The sequence below is a fragment of the Miscanthus floridulus genome, chromosome 11, assembly GCF_019320115.1.
Source record: "Miscanthus floridulus cultivar M001 chromosome 11, ASM1932011v1, whole genome shotgun sequence".
Taxonomy (NCBI): Eukaryota; Viridiplantae; Streptophyta; class Magnoliopsida; order Poales; family Poaceae; genus Miscanthus; species Miscanthus floridulus.
This window is the reverse complement of record NC_089590.1, coordinates 70,985,443-71,000,239: the sequence shown is the minus strand read 5'-3', so window position 1 is coordinate 71,000,239 and position 14,797 is coordinate 70,985,443. Positions and strand designations below refer to the sequence as shown.

At 43.3% G+C, this 14,797-nt stretch overlaps 1 protein-coding gene across 1 annotated transcript; it reads left to right on the top strand.

Moving 5' to 3' along the window:
• Nucleotides 1-219: 219 nt before the first annotated feature.
• Nucleotides 220-8,181, top strand: LOC136491170 (protein CHROMATIN REMODELING 19-like). The gene is made up of 12 exons (XM_066487405.1): nucleotides 220-1,699; nucleotides 1,819-1,936; nucleotides 2,527-2,567; nucleotides 3,034-3,284; nucleotides 3,372-3,552; nucleotides 4,928-5,113; nucleotides 5,190-5,363; nucleotides 5,440-5,598; nucleotides 6,139-6,216; nucleotides 6,401-6,537; nucleotides 6,607-6,825; nucleotides 7,625-8,181. Exons 1-12 carry the CDS (start codon nucleotides 467-469, stop codon nucleotides 7,785-7,787), a joined length of 2,940 nt encoding a protein of 979 aa, XP_066343502.1. The 5' UTR covers nucleotides 220-466; the 3' UTR covers nucleotides 7,788-8,181.
• Nucleotides 8,182-14,797: the final 6,616 nt, after the last annotated feature.

Here is a 14,797-nt window from a genome sequence, read left to right as displayed (position 1 = left end):
CTGCTCTCAAAAGGAATAGTAATCTAAATACTAGTAGAAGATTTTAAAAAAATCTATAATCAAGAAATTACGAACAATTTGTAAAAATGGGACTCTAAAACTCGGTTGTTTATAGATTTAACGCTGGACGAGCCCGAGTGTCGTCAGAGTAACTCTTTCGAGTGTCCTTTCTGTATTTTTTTTTCAGAAATTACACGTCCTCCACTTCTCCAGAAAAGCTATTGGCGGTCTGGTCTTCGGCGCCGCCCAGTTCTCCCACTCCCGGGGCCGCCAAAATTCTCTCCCCGATTCTCTCGTGCTCCCTCTCGACCGCCGCCGCCGCCTCCTCACGTCCCGCCGCCGCCGCCCTGTCCCCGCCTCCTCCTCGGTTCTCGCCTCCGCTGGCTTGCCCCGGCCGCCCCCAAAACCCTAGACCCCAGCACAGTCCGCAGGCGTAGCAGCAGGCTGCGGCCGCTGCCTCGCCCCGATGCACCGCGCCTTCGAGGAGATCTCCGACGACGAGTGGTCTAATCACACCTTCAAGCCCTCGCGCGTCCTCAAGCGCCCCAATCAGCGGCCCTCGCAGCCTCCGCCGCCGATCGATTCATTCGCCTACAACCCCAAGGCTGGCTCCGCCGCTGGCACCAGCACCGCAACTGTCGTCCTCTCGGACGACGACAGCGACTTCGACCTAGGCGCGGACGGGGGTTCCCGCCGCGCCGCGAAGAGCCAGCGCGTCCTCAAGCGCCCGCATAACGGGCCCCCTTCGCGGCCTTCTCCGCCAGTTAAATCGTTCCGCCGCAATCCCCAACCCTCCAATGCCGCTGCCGCCTTTGGGGTCTCCGACAGCGAGGACGATGACTTCGTCCTCACAGACGATGACTTCGATCGTCCTACGTCGTCTTTGAGGACGTCAAGTCTTCGCCGCAAAGGGAAGAGCCAACGCCCCCTCAAGGGTCCTCAGCTCAAGCCCCATTCGCGGGCTCCTCCGCCAGTTAACTCTTTTAGCCATAATCCCAAACGGTCCAAATTCGCCGCTGATGTGGGGCTTTCCAACAGCGAGGACGACGAATTCGACCTCACAGAAACGTCAAGCCTCCACCGCAGCGCAAAGAGACAACACGGCCAGAAGCGTTCACAGCACAAGCCCCATTTGCAGGATCCTCAGTCCTTTGGCTCGTCTCGCCGCAATCCGAAACCTTCCAAGGCTGCTGCCACCACAGGGCTATCTGACAGTGATGATGATGACTTCGACACCACGGACAATGAGTTTGACCTTCCAGCTTCGCCCTCGAGGACATCGCGCCCACGCCGCGCTACCAGTCGCCGGTTGACGAGTTTTGCCATTGGCATCTCTGAGGAAGACGAAGAAGACCTTGCTGATGATGACTTTGACTACCAAGACCCAAGGGCTCCCCAGCAACGTCCCTCTGGCCGCCGCTTTGTGATCGGGGACGATGATGACAGTGATGTGCCTGTACCTGTGGAGGATGATGATGGGGTGAATTGGTCGGAGCTGGAGAAGGAGGACGAAGATGAGGGCTACAATGGGGAGAGAAGTGTAAATGTGGAGGAGCCTGAGGGAGATGTGGTGGGAATGGCATTGCGCAAGTGTTCACGCATCTCGTCAGATCTGCGCAAGGAGCTTTTTGGTTCATCAGCGCGGGATTGTGAAAGCTATGCTGAGATAGACGCTTCCACTTGCCGTATTGTTACTCAGGTAAATTGTATGGTACTCTGGTACATGTTATTTAAGTTTTTTTTTTCTTTTGAGACGAAAATTAAGGGTTTTGGATAACAAATGTTTTGAACCAATGGGATTTGTGAATGCTGGAGCAGGAAGACGTAAATGCTGCATGCACAAGTGAGAAGTCAGGGTTCGAGCCTGTGCTGAAGCCGTATCAACTTGTGGGCGTCAATTTCCTTCTCCTATTGCATCGGAAAAGCATTGGCGGAGGTGAAGTTTTTTATGCATTGAGCTGCTGAACTTGAGCACTCTCAATTGCTCACAACATTTTTGTCAATGGTGTAGCTTGTGATCATTGTCAGAGAGCATCCTGTTGTTTCTGCAGCTGTTGCCTTCTGCAATAAGCAGTCCTGCATTTGCTAGTTCCTTTTCTACACTGATGTAGATTATGTGAGTAGTGATCACATTGGTGAAAATCATTTTGATTGAAAACATTTTAATAGTACCTTCTGGTTCTTTTAGCATTAGCATTTTTTTATCAGGGAAACTATTAGGGGAAGCTCCTACTGTTGTATCACGAATGCCCCCCCCCCCCCCCCCCCCCCCCAACACACACACACACACATTTTTTGTTCAGTTCAGTCAGTTTATAAGATTACTGTCAAACCTTAGTTTTTTTTTCTATTATGTATTCATTTTAAGGAAAGAGGTATGCCACTCATTGTTGTGTGCTACATGTTGGAGTACCATATCCTAACAATCATACTTACTATTGATTTGCTATGTTTTATCATTTACACAGTGCACAAAAACTAGATTATTCATAATTCATTTAAATATCTCTCTCTTTGTTTTAACAGCAATTTTGGCTGATGAAATGGGTCTTGGGAAGACAGTGCAGGTAAGCAACCATGGTAGTAGCCTAACATGATTCCTAAATGATTGTTGTATTATGCCAACTGCATTCTACAACGTATTATGTACTCTCTGCATTCCAAATTATAAGACTTCTTGACTTTTCTAGATACATTGCTTTAACTACGCATCTAGACATAGTGTATATCGAAGTGCATAACGAAATCTATGAATCTAGAAAAGGCAAAACGTCTTATGATTTGGAATGGAGGGAGTATTATCTTTGCTAGTTCATACGTGTTATTCAACTGTATTGTGTTGAAATATAAAATTGGATGATTTATTTGTTTAAATATTTTATCGCTGTGCATAGTTACCGTAAAACATTGTCTGATTAATGTATACACCATCGCTCAGGAAGAAGATTAGAACACACCATTTGTTGGATGCTGCATAATAGAGCACCAATTCATTTTTCTTAGTGTTTGAAATTTTTTCTTATGTTCTTGCAGGCTGTCACTTATCTTACTCTATTACGGCATCTATATAACGACCCAGGACCACATCTGATAGTTTGCCCAGCTTCCGTGTTGGAGAATTGGGAAAGAGAACTCAGGAAGTGGTGCCCTTCGTTTTCTATCATCATGTTTCATGGAGCTGCAAGGACTACTTACTCAAAGGAATTAAGCTCCTTAGGCAAGGCTGGCTGTCCAGCTCCATTTAATGTCCTCCTTGTTGGCTACTCACTTTTTGAAAGACGGAGGTTTGGAGTGACTCCTTTTGCATGACACAGCAGAATGTCGTATTCAGAACATTGAAAATTTATTTATTGTTTAACACATTTATGTAGTGCTCAGCAAAAGGATGATCGTAGGGCCCTCAAAAGATGGCAATGGAGCTGTGTTTTGATGGATGAAGCGCATGTTCTGAAAGATAAGGGTAGCTTCCGATGGAGAAACCTGATGGCTGTTGCGCAACATGCTCGCCAAAGGCTAATGCTTACAGGAACTCCTCTCCAAAATGATTTGCATGTAAGTATTTTTTATAAGTGTTTGGTTCATGGCAGTCCATTCAACATAAATCCTGTACAGAACTTTCTGGAAACAAACATGCATAATATATTGGCTAGGGAGAATTCAGAAAAATGTGCTCAGTTAAACTTCACAAAGTAATAAAGTGTGCACCAACAGCCATTCAACAATAGATTTCTAACTACTAGCACTGAGTAGCACCTTTTGAGCTATTTCAAGATCATGTAATAAACAAAATAGTGCTCGGAAGCAATACTCCTCTAATACCAATTGTATGTTGCTTTGAACTTGTGGATTTTATCTAAATACAAGATATTCTACAACATTAATGTAGAATTCTACCATTTCTTCTTTCTGTCATATTTATTGAATAAATGCCCAGTGTCAATATATGAGTTTACATCTTTACATCTGTCATGCATGTGCCCCAAATAACCTATCAACCAGTGGCGTATCCAGGATTTTGCACTAGGGTATTCTGAGAACATTTTTTTGCCCTCCAAGACAGCAAGAAAAAGCTAAGGCCTAAGAATACTAACCAGAGGAGGATGTGAACTTTTACCTCTTACACTCGGACGGGAATGGGCCCAAGTGGCTGGGACGAAGGGCGGAAGTTTCAACTGACGTACTTGCTTGCCTCTGTGCCTGCTTTCTGCGCTGTTGGGTGCTGCCCACCAGCTTCTGCTGCCACTTGCGCCTGCGCTAGGGCTGTGGAACTTGGGTGCAATAGGGGGAACACCAGGCTGCCACTCGGGAGTTGGCGATGACCGATGATTGTGATAGGAAGGACGTGTTCTCTTTTCCCTGAAGGCCTGAATCCTTGTGCCATTGTGGGCAGGTTGATACTTCCGTTTGTGCCTTGTGGACCGTTTGAACAGGACAGTATAGTATACATAATATATATTCGTCTTTTTACAAAAAAACATTGACATTCCAAGGAATACCCCTTCTGCTGCCCTGCTATCAACCCTCTACCTCTGAAAATATTAAGAGAGGAACCACTAAAGTGCCAGAATAAGTGAAGGGCATTATGACAATGTCCACTTACTCTTGAATCTGTGTGCTCAAAGCTATAATTTTTTTTTAATATAGTAGATATCACTTGAAGTCCTTATTTGCATCTTGCTCATACGTGCTGTGTTTCATGTTTTTCTTTTATAACATCGATGTGTGCTGTCTATCGACATGGCACATGTAATGCCAGTTAAAATTTAAAAAAACAAATATGTAATACAATTTTTGTTATTATTTGAGATTTCCACAATCACTGTTTTTATAGGCACTATTAATGCTTAAAATTCTATTTCATCTTGAAGTATCATGTACCTAAAACTTCTTTTTATGGAGTTGTTCTTGGATTTAATATGGTATGCAGGAGCTATGGTCATTGTTGGAATTCATGATGCCTGATATATTTGCCATCGGAGATGTTGATCTGAAGAAGCTGCTGAATGCAGAAGACCGTGAACTAATTTCACGCATAAAGTCCATTTTAGGGCCATTTATTCTTAGACGATTGAAGTCAGATGTAATGCAGCAGCTTGTTCCTAAAATACAACATGTGCGTGACTCTTTTTACACATCAGCTATTAGCTGTGCCTCTTTATTTTTTCAGCCTAAATTCATCTCGTTTGCAGGTTAAGTTTGTCGTCATGGGCACAGAGCAGTCTAAAGCTTACAAAAATGCCATAGATGAGTACCGCGCTGCTTGCCAGGCTCGTAGTGCCAAGTCTTCAGACGGCATTTCCAATAATATTGCTGGATTGATTCCAAAGCGTCAAATATCGAACTATTTTACACAGTTTCGCAAGGTGAGCATATCTTATGATGCAAAATTTGAGGAATATGTTTATGGTTATTTTCAAATGTTCTTTCATTGCTCCACAGATTGCGAATCACCCTTTGCTTATAAGGCGTATTTATAGTGACAAAGATGTTGATCGAATTGCACGGTTACTGTACCCTAAAGGTGCATTCGGCTTCGAATGTTCCTTGGAGAGAGCAATCCAAGAGCTAAAGAACTACAATGATTTTGATATCCATCAAGTATTGTTCTTTCTTGACTTCTATACTTCTACCTTATAAGCTGCTGCATTGTCTGTTGTCTTTGTGACTGAATTAACTATATTAGGTCTTGCCATTTGCTTTGTCTGGTCACAACTCAACCATTGTCCTGTGTTTTATTATTTTGTTCTGGTGCAAAATAATTCAATGTAGGACCGAGTAGTATGTACATGTTGTATTAATGGTTTGCATTGGGCAAAGAATGGTTTTGATTATGAGAAATACACTATTGTCTGAAAGTTAGGGTGTATTTGGTAGAGCTCCCCCTGCCCCCCTGGAATTGGTTCTGTGGCTGAAAGTGATTCTGATGGAATAATCTCTTTGGAGGAAGTGAATCAGGAGAAGCAGTTTTTTTTCAGCTCCTAACATTTTAGTTTATTTCAGGGAATCACTCCTAAGGCACCACTCTGGTGATGTGGTCACAGTCTTGTTTTTATTCTTTAATTTGCAGCTCTGCCAAACATGCCAGTCTTGTTTTTAACTCTCTATAGATCGTATATTTATTTATTCTTTAACTTGCAGCTATTATTGTCGTATGGTGATGTGGGCACAAAGGGTGCTCTAACAGATGAGCATGTTTTTGCATCGGCAAAATGTCAGGTATATTTCTTTCTCCAACATCTGTTTTGATATGCACTACTTTTTTATTTATAAGAAAAAGTGGAAATGTTGAGTTTTTTGCAATATCTTCTCAACAGAGTCATCCATATTTGACACACTAAGCTAAGCTATTTTTTAAACTAGTCATGCTTTTAGTCTTATATAATCTCTACTCTGTGTTCAGGCTTTAGGGGAGCTTTTACCTTCTCTAGCAAATGATGGTCACAGAGTACTCATATTTAGTCAGTGGACCACAATGCTTGATATCCTTGAATGGGCACTGGAAGTAATAGGAGTTACATATAGACGCCTTGATGGAGGGTATGTTCTTTACTTAGATTTTTTAATCGAATTTAACTCTGTTTATTAGCTATTTTGTTTTTCTTCCAGGACCGCTGTAACAGAAAGGCAGACTATAGTGGACACGTTCAACAACGATCTTTCTATATTTGCATGTTTACTTTCTACAAGAGCTGGAGGCCAGGGGCTGAACCTTGTAGGAGCTGACACAGTCATTATACATGATATGGATTTTAACCCCCAGATGGATCGGCAAGCCGAGGACCGTTGCCATCGCATTGGACAACAGAAACCTGTCACTATCTATAGGTGCTACTCTAGTTGATTTGGATTCACAATCCTACAGATAGTGACAGGTTTTTGTTGTGCATGATATCTATAGGATTCACTCAGCCTGATCGCTTGTTGCCATCGCATTGGACAACAGAAACCTGTCACTATCTGTCTCTTCTGTTTTTTTGTTCATTGAAATCATTAACATATCCATATTTATTAATTTTTCCACCAAGACATGTTTATATTTTTTTAATAGTGACTAAAGATTATGAAAGGTACTTCCTTTATTATTATACTTAAAATCTTCTGATGTTCTCCTGCAATATGGCCTTGTATATAGAAATTCTGTAAAGTTACAGTGAGGTCTAGTTTTATTAAAAAGCCTTTGTTCTTTTTTGTCCTGTTCCATTTTGTGGTGTGCCTATGCAAAATTTCATAGTTAGATGTATGTACTGAAAGATAATTGCATAGTTTCCCTAGTTTTGCTGCATTTGATAAGCTGTTTGCAACTCTTTCTAACGTAGCAGGATCCTATTTTGTTGAATAACCCCAGGCAAACACATATTCGACATTTTCTGTTGAGTTTACTCAAAGCTCATTTGTGCCAAATAATTATCTCTTTTACAGTTTACTATGTGCCATTTAATTTTCATTAGACTTTGAAAATAGGAAATGCCCTTATAATCCAAAACAATCATGTCTCACGAAGAAAATGAAAGGTACACATTAGATAATCACAATTGAGAGGCAATACAGTGAGCGTAGTTGTTTACATACCAAGCTCCACAAGAAATTGTTACGAAATGTTACTGAATTTTATGTGTCTATCCAGGCTAGTGACAAAGGAGTCAGTTGATGAAAAAATCTATGAGATTGCAAGGCGGAAGCTAGTACTAGACGCCGCAATTCTTCATTCTGGAGCAGAGTTGGACAATAGTACCGATGTACCAGAGAAGACAATGGGAGAGATTTTGGCATCTCTTCTCCTTGTCTGAAGTTCTAATCGTGGAGTTTCTTGAAGGTATTCAATTCTACCTGTGGGATATCTTTAACAATGGGTTTTTGGCCTTCATTTAAGCTGGCCATTCACCCTGGTTAATGTCTTGAGGTCCTAAGATGTGCTTCCATGATTCCTTTTTGCTCTGGAGACCTCCCATCGTTTGGTCTGCCTTATCCATCTTTTGTTCTATGAATGCTCTGCTATAAACTGCTGGATTTCCAAAGTGTTTCTGGTTCTACATAATGACAGTGTTTAAGGTTACTGTAGGTTGTAATGGAGTCTGATTTTCTTTTTCTCCGATATAGGAAGGACTGAAATCTGAAGTAATACATCTGTACCAAAGTTTCAACATGTTTTAAATGAAATGCAGAATAGTTCCAAGTTGCACATTTGCTTCAGTCTGTACCATTTTTTTTATCTGCACAAGTGCGTACCTACAGTTAACATTGTCAAGATACAAGTTCCATCTTGTTTTAGAGTGTGCAGTTTGACCACATGTACATGTATCTTCACACACTGCTAACCGTCAGTTTTCTTTGACACCCGCTTTATCAGAGAACTATAGGGGAAATATTACAACAACAACAACAAAACCTTTTAAGTCCTAAACAAGTTGGGGTAGGCTAGAGTTGAAACCCAGCAGAAACAATCAAGATTCAGGCACGTGAATAGTTGTTTTTCAAGCACTCCTATCTAACGCTAAGTCTTTGGGTATATTCTATCCTTTTAAGTCTTCTTTTATTGCCTCTACCCAAGTCAACTTCGGTCTTTCTCTGCCTCTCTTCACGTTACTATCCTGACTTAGGATTCCACTACGCACCGGTGCTTCTGGAGGTCTCCGTTGGATATGTCCAAACCATCTTAACCGGTGTTGGACAAACTTTTCTTCAATTGGTGCTACTCCTAATCTATCACGTATATCATCGTTCCGAACTCGATCCCTTCTTGTATGACCGCAAATCCAACGCAACATACGCATTTCCACGACACTTATCTGTTGAACATGTCGTCTTTTCGTAGGCCAATATTCTGCACCATACAACATAGCAGGTTTAATCGCCGTCCTATAAAACTTGCCTTTTAGCTTCTGTGGTACCTTTTGGCCACATAGGACACCAGATGCTTGGCGCCACTTCATCCACCCTGCTTTGATTCTATGGCTAACATCTTCGTCAATATCTCCGTCTCTTTGTAACATTGATCCTTAATATCGAAAGGTATAGGGGAAACATTATATGTGTTAAATTTAAATTCATAAGAGTCAATTGGTGTGCATGTTATGAACCATATTTGACAGAAAGATTCTGTTGTGCCCTGAATTTTTTTCGAAAACCAAAGAAAGGTGTGCCTTTTTGTTTGCAGTTCGGTGGTGATTCCTCACTTCACGGCATATTGTTCTGCTCAAACCTGCTCTGCTTGTTGTATCTTACCCTTTTTTTTTCTCGAACACAGAGGAGAGCTGCGTATCATTGCATTAAAATATGAGAGTCACAACACACCCAAACACCCCTAAAAAACAGATTACATTCGCGCCCACTAAAGTTTAGAAGGTAAAAAACGACCCAAACTAGAGATCCTAGCTAGCTGAGCTAGGGGCTGTGATAAAGTACAGCCCCTTGGCTCCTGCTACACTCCTCACCAGCAAGAGTGAGGGCTGTGGAGATCCTTGGTGTATCTTATCCTGGTTTTCTTTATCTTCCCAGTTAACACTTTAAATTAGAGATGCAATTTTTTTTGTCTTTGGGTCAACACAAAACTCATCAAAATGAACTAATCCAGATGTCAAAGCAAGAAAAGGGGAACAAAAATGGTCTAGATTGACCTATTACCTGCATCTATACTTGCAGTTCATGGCTGAGGCTTTGGTACCCACTTACGTCCCTACCTGCAATTCATGGCTCTGCTGAGTGATTTGATGAATGCGCATTAACTTTTCTTGACCTTAAATGAAGAAATAACCTGGTTGCTGCGATAGTGCGATGTTTTTGGTTATAATAGGACTATAGGAGCACCGTGCTTGCATTTTACTTCCAAACTGCTACTGTACAATGCTTTCTTCCTGATTTCCAATGCCCATGCTGAAGTGTGCTCTTATAATTTGTTACTGCAACACCCTGATCCTGATAATTCTCACCAGTTCTATTTTTGTTCTTGAGCTTAAAAAAGGGATTGTTGCCTTGTGCTTTACAAAAATCCTTTTAACTTTTAAGCCAAATTGTGATCATATATTCATATACCATATGCAAAGAAATGCATTTTATGGTAAAGACTGAACCTTTTTTCCACTGAATCTTGTCTGAGGATCTGCTTTCCTTACTAGAAGTATTTGACACAACTTTTAGTTGTCAGATACTCCCTTAGTCTCAAAATAAATCAACTTCTATAATCACCCTAAGTCAAAATATGTTGAGTTTGACCAACTTTGTAGTGAAGAAGAAACATTTATTACACCAAATAAGTAGATTATGGCAATATATTTCATGGTGTACCTAGTGATACTAATTTGATGTTGTAAATATTGGTGCTCTTTTCTATAAATTGGTCAAACCTGGAATAATTTTATTTAGGACAATTCTAGAAGTTAATTTATTTTGAGATGGAGGGAGTAATTTCTTCTGTCACACGTCTTGATTCGGCTGGGATCACAGGCTATATGTTATGCTGATTGAGCCTAAGTTTTTGTCTTGAAATTTTTGAATTTTCTTATCCGTTGGAATATGATTGCTTATGTTGGTATTTGTATCAAGTTGAAAATACCTGTCAGTGGCAGAAAATAAATGTATTCAGTGGGAGAGAGAAATGTATGTATTCATGTGAGCCGATTGTCCTTGTGTACAACATTAATGAAATTACTTTTACCGGCCATTTGTGTAAAATGATTTCCGCACTTCTGTAGATACATTAGAATCTGATAAGTTTCAACTGTTTGAAATTAGCCGTGCACATGATAGCATACCTCCAAGCATGGCTCTGTCCCGAGAAGGCGAGAAGCCATTCTGGCTAAGTGACAAGAAGCCCAGAACTGACAACAAACACTGTTACCTGGAGGCACGGCGTCCTGGTGCTCTTCCATGAAGGAAAAGGTCTTAGCACGCTCTGGGTAAGTTGCAGTTGGCATGCATCATTGATGGAATGAGCATTGTCCCCCGACCATGGAACTGTACTCGTGGAGGGACGTGGTTTGGTCGTTGATCGCTGAGTTGGGCTTACGGGCTCAGTGCTGGGCCTTGCTCTCCGAATATCTGATACCCCCTCTCGTCCGGGTGACTTGGAAATGGCCCGAGCCTTTTCTCTTTGGCAGTCCTTCAGCGATGCTGTGCATAAGCGACATGGGGAAACGGCCATGAGCCTCGTGTACCTAGTGGTGTACGGGTGCGGTCAGAATGTCTCCTTGTCAGTAATCGGCTAATCGTCCTATTTGTCGTAACGACGGGATGACCTCGCCCTAGCTCGCAGGACATTCTTGTCCGAGGGTTTTACCCGTGTGCTATTAAAAAAATTGTAATTATCTACAGGCTATTAAAAAGTTCGAGTTCTCTCACAGATGCCACTGGTCTCACTGGTCTGAACTTATTTGTCCTCCACACCATTCCGTCCACTTGGGCTACTAACGGTGTCAAACAGATGGATGAAATGACCATTTCGCCCTCAATTCAATAGAATTTCTAGTTTGGTTCAGTTTCCTCCTATGTCACTCGCCCGTCATACAACACTAGCCTCTTGTGTTCTAGCCGCTCGATGTCGCCGAGCTCCACCTCGCTGAAAGGTCCTTGTTGGTTTTGGTAATTGAGTGACAACCTAGGTGGACTAATTGTGTTTATGTGAGATACACAGGTGATTAGTCCACAGGTACATGTGTATGAGCAACATATGCCATGGAGGTGAAAATGGCTTGGAGATGTTGCAAAGCTCACACATGTGATGATGAAGGAGCTTATTGCACATGAGACATAACATTGAGTCATGTGATCAAGGTGGAGAAGATCAAGACATGACTTGGCTTGATGGACCGGTTGCAAGCGTGAAGGGCAAGTCGAAGGCTTTGGAGTGATGGACCGCGTGGCGGTGAAGCTTGAGCAAGACTTGGCGCCGATGGACGATGGCAACGGTGAAGAGCAAGTGGAGTCAAGATCGATGAACCAATATGATCATGTGATGATATGAAGTGGATCATATCATTGTTGATCGTGTTGGTGCATGTGTTGCATCGACATTGAAGGAGATGGAATGGAATGCGCAAGGCAAAGGTATAACCTAGGGCATTTCATTTCACCGGTCATAGGTGTGTAGAGAAGTTTATGACCGGGTTTAGGATAGATGGCTGTACTATCAAGAGGGGCAAACTTGTTTGCATATCGGTCATCTAGTGCCACTCGAGTGATCTAACTTTGCATTGTCGCTAGGATCGAGTGGCGTGGCAAGTTGAGTGGCTAACATCCTTTGGGAAATGATTGTGAAAATGCTAACACACATACACATGATGGTGTACACTTGGTGGTGTTGGCACATTTACAAAGGAGGTGGTGTTTGTAGGGGTGAGATGGGTTTTGGGTCCCTCTCTCCCTCCCGCCGAGCTTGCGAGGCGGGATTCGGCGCTTTCGGGAAAATGGAATGTCTATTTTCTATTGCGCCGGATGCAAATTCTTGTGGTTAGCACACTTGAGCAAGGGTGAAGAGAATGGAGAAGATGCTGGCGTCGGTCAACTGACCGGACGCTGGATCTGAATGCACCGGACGCTGGCAGGCTGCGTCCGGTCGCGCTGTCATGAAGTGAAGCAGTAGCTGGAGAGTGACCGGACGCTGGCTGCGTCCGATCGCGTTCGACCGGACGCGTCCGGTCATGCTCGGGAGCTTACTGGAAACGACCGGACGCTGAGGGTCCAGCGTCCGGTCAGTTGAAGTGCTGCGTCCGGTCGGCAGATGACCGTTGGGATCGGAAGATGACCGTTAAACGCAGGGGACACGTGGCGAGTATCGCGTGACCGGACGCTGAGGTCCAGCGTCCGGTCGATCGGACCGGAGCGTCCGGTCGGCCCGACCGTTGCCCAGTGAAGGGGTAACGGCTAGTTTAGCCCTTGGGGCTATAAATAGAAGTGGCCCTCGGCCATGGCTGGAGCTGAGCACCTCAAGGGACTTAGTGTCCATGCTTGTGAGTGCTTGGGAGCCCTCCATCACACATATACTTGATAGTGATCATTCGATTGTGTGAGTGAGCGATTCTAGTGCGATTGCATCGTGAGGTTGCATCGAGTGGCACTAGGTGATCGAGTTGCAAGCCGGTGGTGCTTGTTACTCTTGGAGGTTGCCACCTCCTAGACGGCTTGGTGGTGGTCTCCGTCGAAGCGCGCAAGAAGCTTGTGCGGCGCTCCGGAGAAGTGTTTGTGAGGGGCATTGTGCTCGCCCCGCGGGAGCCGCGAAGAGCAACTCTAGTAAAGCGAGACGCGAAGGGCGACAAGTGGTCCGGCCGGGTCAAGTGCTAGAGCTTGTGGTAAGCACTCCACGTGGGAGAGTGTGACTTGCGAGTCACCACTAGTAAGAGGACCGGCGGCAACCTTGGAGCTTGTCTCAACGGGGACTAGCGTGTTGGCAAACACGTGAACCTCGGGAGAAAAATCATCGTGTCAACTTTGTTCTTCCCGTTGGTTTGCAACCCCCTTACACAAGCTTGTAATTACTTTCACATACATTGTACTTGTGTAGTTGCTCTTGTAATTAGTTAGCTTGTGTAGCTCACTAGTTACCTTCTAGCTTGTGTAGCATAGAAGTAGCTCCCTTGAGTGGCTAATTTGGTTTTAGTAACCTTGTTAGTCACATTGCTTAGTTTGTGTAGCTAAGTATTTGCGCTCTCTAATTAGGCATTGGTTGCCTTGTTATTGAGCTTTGCTAGTGAGCTTAGTTGGCTTTGTGCTTTTGCTTACTAGCATGTGTAGGAGCTCCCTTGTTGCTTAAAGTACTAGTGGCATAGGTTTGTGTGACCTTGCTCCTAGAATTGTTTAGAAGAGCTCTAGCTAGCCCGGCACCTTAGTTGCATAATTGTTATCGTTGCAAGGTGCTAGTGAACATATATAGTGGGGTGTAGTCCTGGCTAGACCGATAGTTTTAATTCCGCACTTGTTTCGGTTAGCCAACGTGATTAAGTTTTAAAAAGGACTATTCACCCCCCCTCTAGTCGCCATCTCGACCCTTCAATTGGTATCAGAGCTAGGTCTCTCATTTGTGGTCTTCACCGACCCGAGAGGATGGCGGCTTATGGGCTAGATGTTGATTGTCCATACATTTTTGATGGCACACACTTTACACGATGGAAAAATTGGATGATATGCAATTTTAAGTTTATTTGCCCTCAAATGTGGTGGATGGTAGATGTAGGCTTTTCTCATGTGTTAGATGAAGATAATCTAACTCAAGCACAAGAGAAATGCCTAGATCTCGACATTCATGCTACTAACATCATGTATAGATCTTTGCATGATTGCATATTTGGAAAGATCATGAACATGAAGACCGCTCATGAGAGACCTAGCTCTGATACCAATTGAAGGGTCGAGATGGCGACTAGAGGGGGGTGAATAGTCCTTTTTAAAACTTAATCACGTTGGCTAACCGAAACAAGTGCGGAATTAAAACTATCGGTCTAGCCAGGACTACACCCCACTATATATGTTCACTAGCACCTTGCAACGATAACAATTATGCAACTAAGGTGCCGGGCTAGCTAGAGCTCTTCTAAACAATTCTAGGAGCAAGGTCACACAAACCTATGCCACTAGTACTTTAAGCAACAAGGGAGCTCCTACACATGCTAGTAAGCAAAAGCACAAAGCCAACTAAGCTCACTAGCAAAGCTCAATAACAAGGCAACCAATGCCTAATTATTGAGCTTTGCTAGTGAGCTTAGTTGGCTTTGTGCTTTTGCTTACTAGCATGTGTAGGAGCTCCCTTGTTGCTTAAAGTACTAGTGCCATAGGTTTGTGTGACCTTGCTCCTAGAATTGTTTAGAATAGC

Coding starts and splice junctions, on each gene's coding strand:
- LOC136491170 (XM_066487405.1), top strand. CDS start 467: ATGCACCGCGCCTTCGAGGAGATCTCCGACGACGAGTGGTCTAATCAC. Junction 5,599..6,138: donor ATGATTTTGATATCCATCAA/GTATTGTTCTTT, acceptor TTTAACTTGCAG/CTATTATTGTCGTATGGTGA. Junction 6,826..7,624: donor AAACCTGTCACTATCTATAG/GTGCTACTCTAG, acceptor GTGTCTATCCAG/GCTAGTGACAAAGGAGTCAG.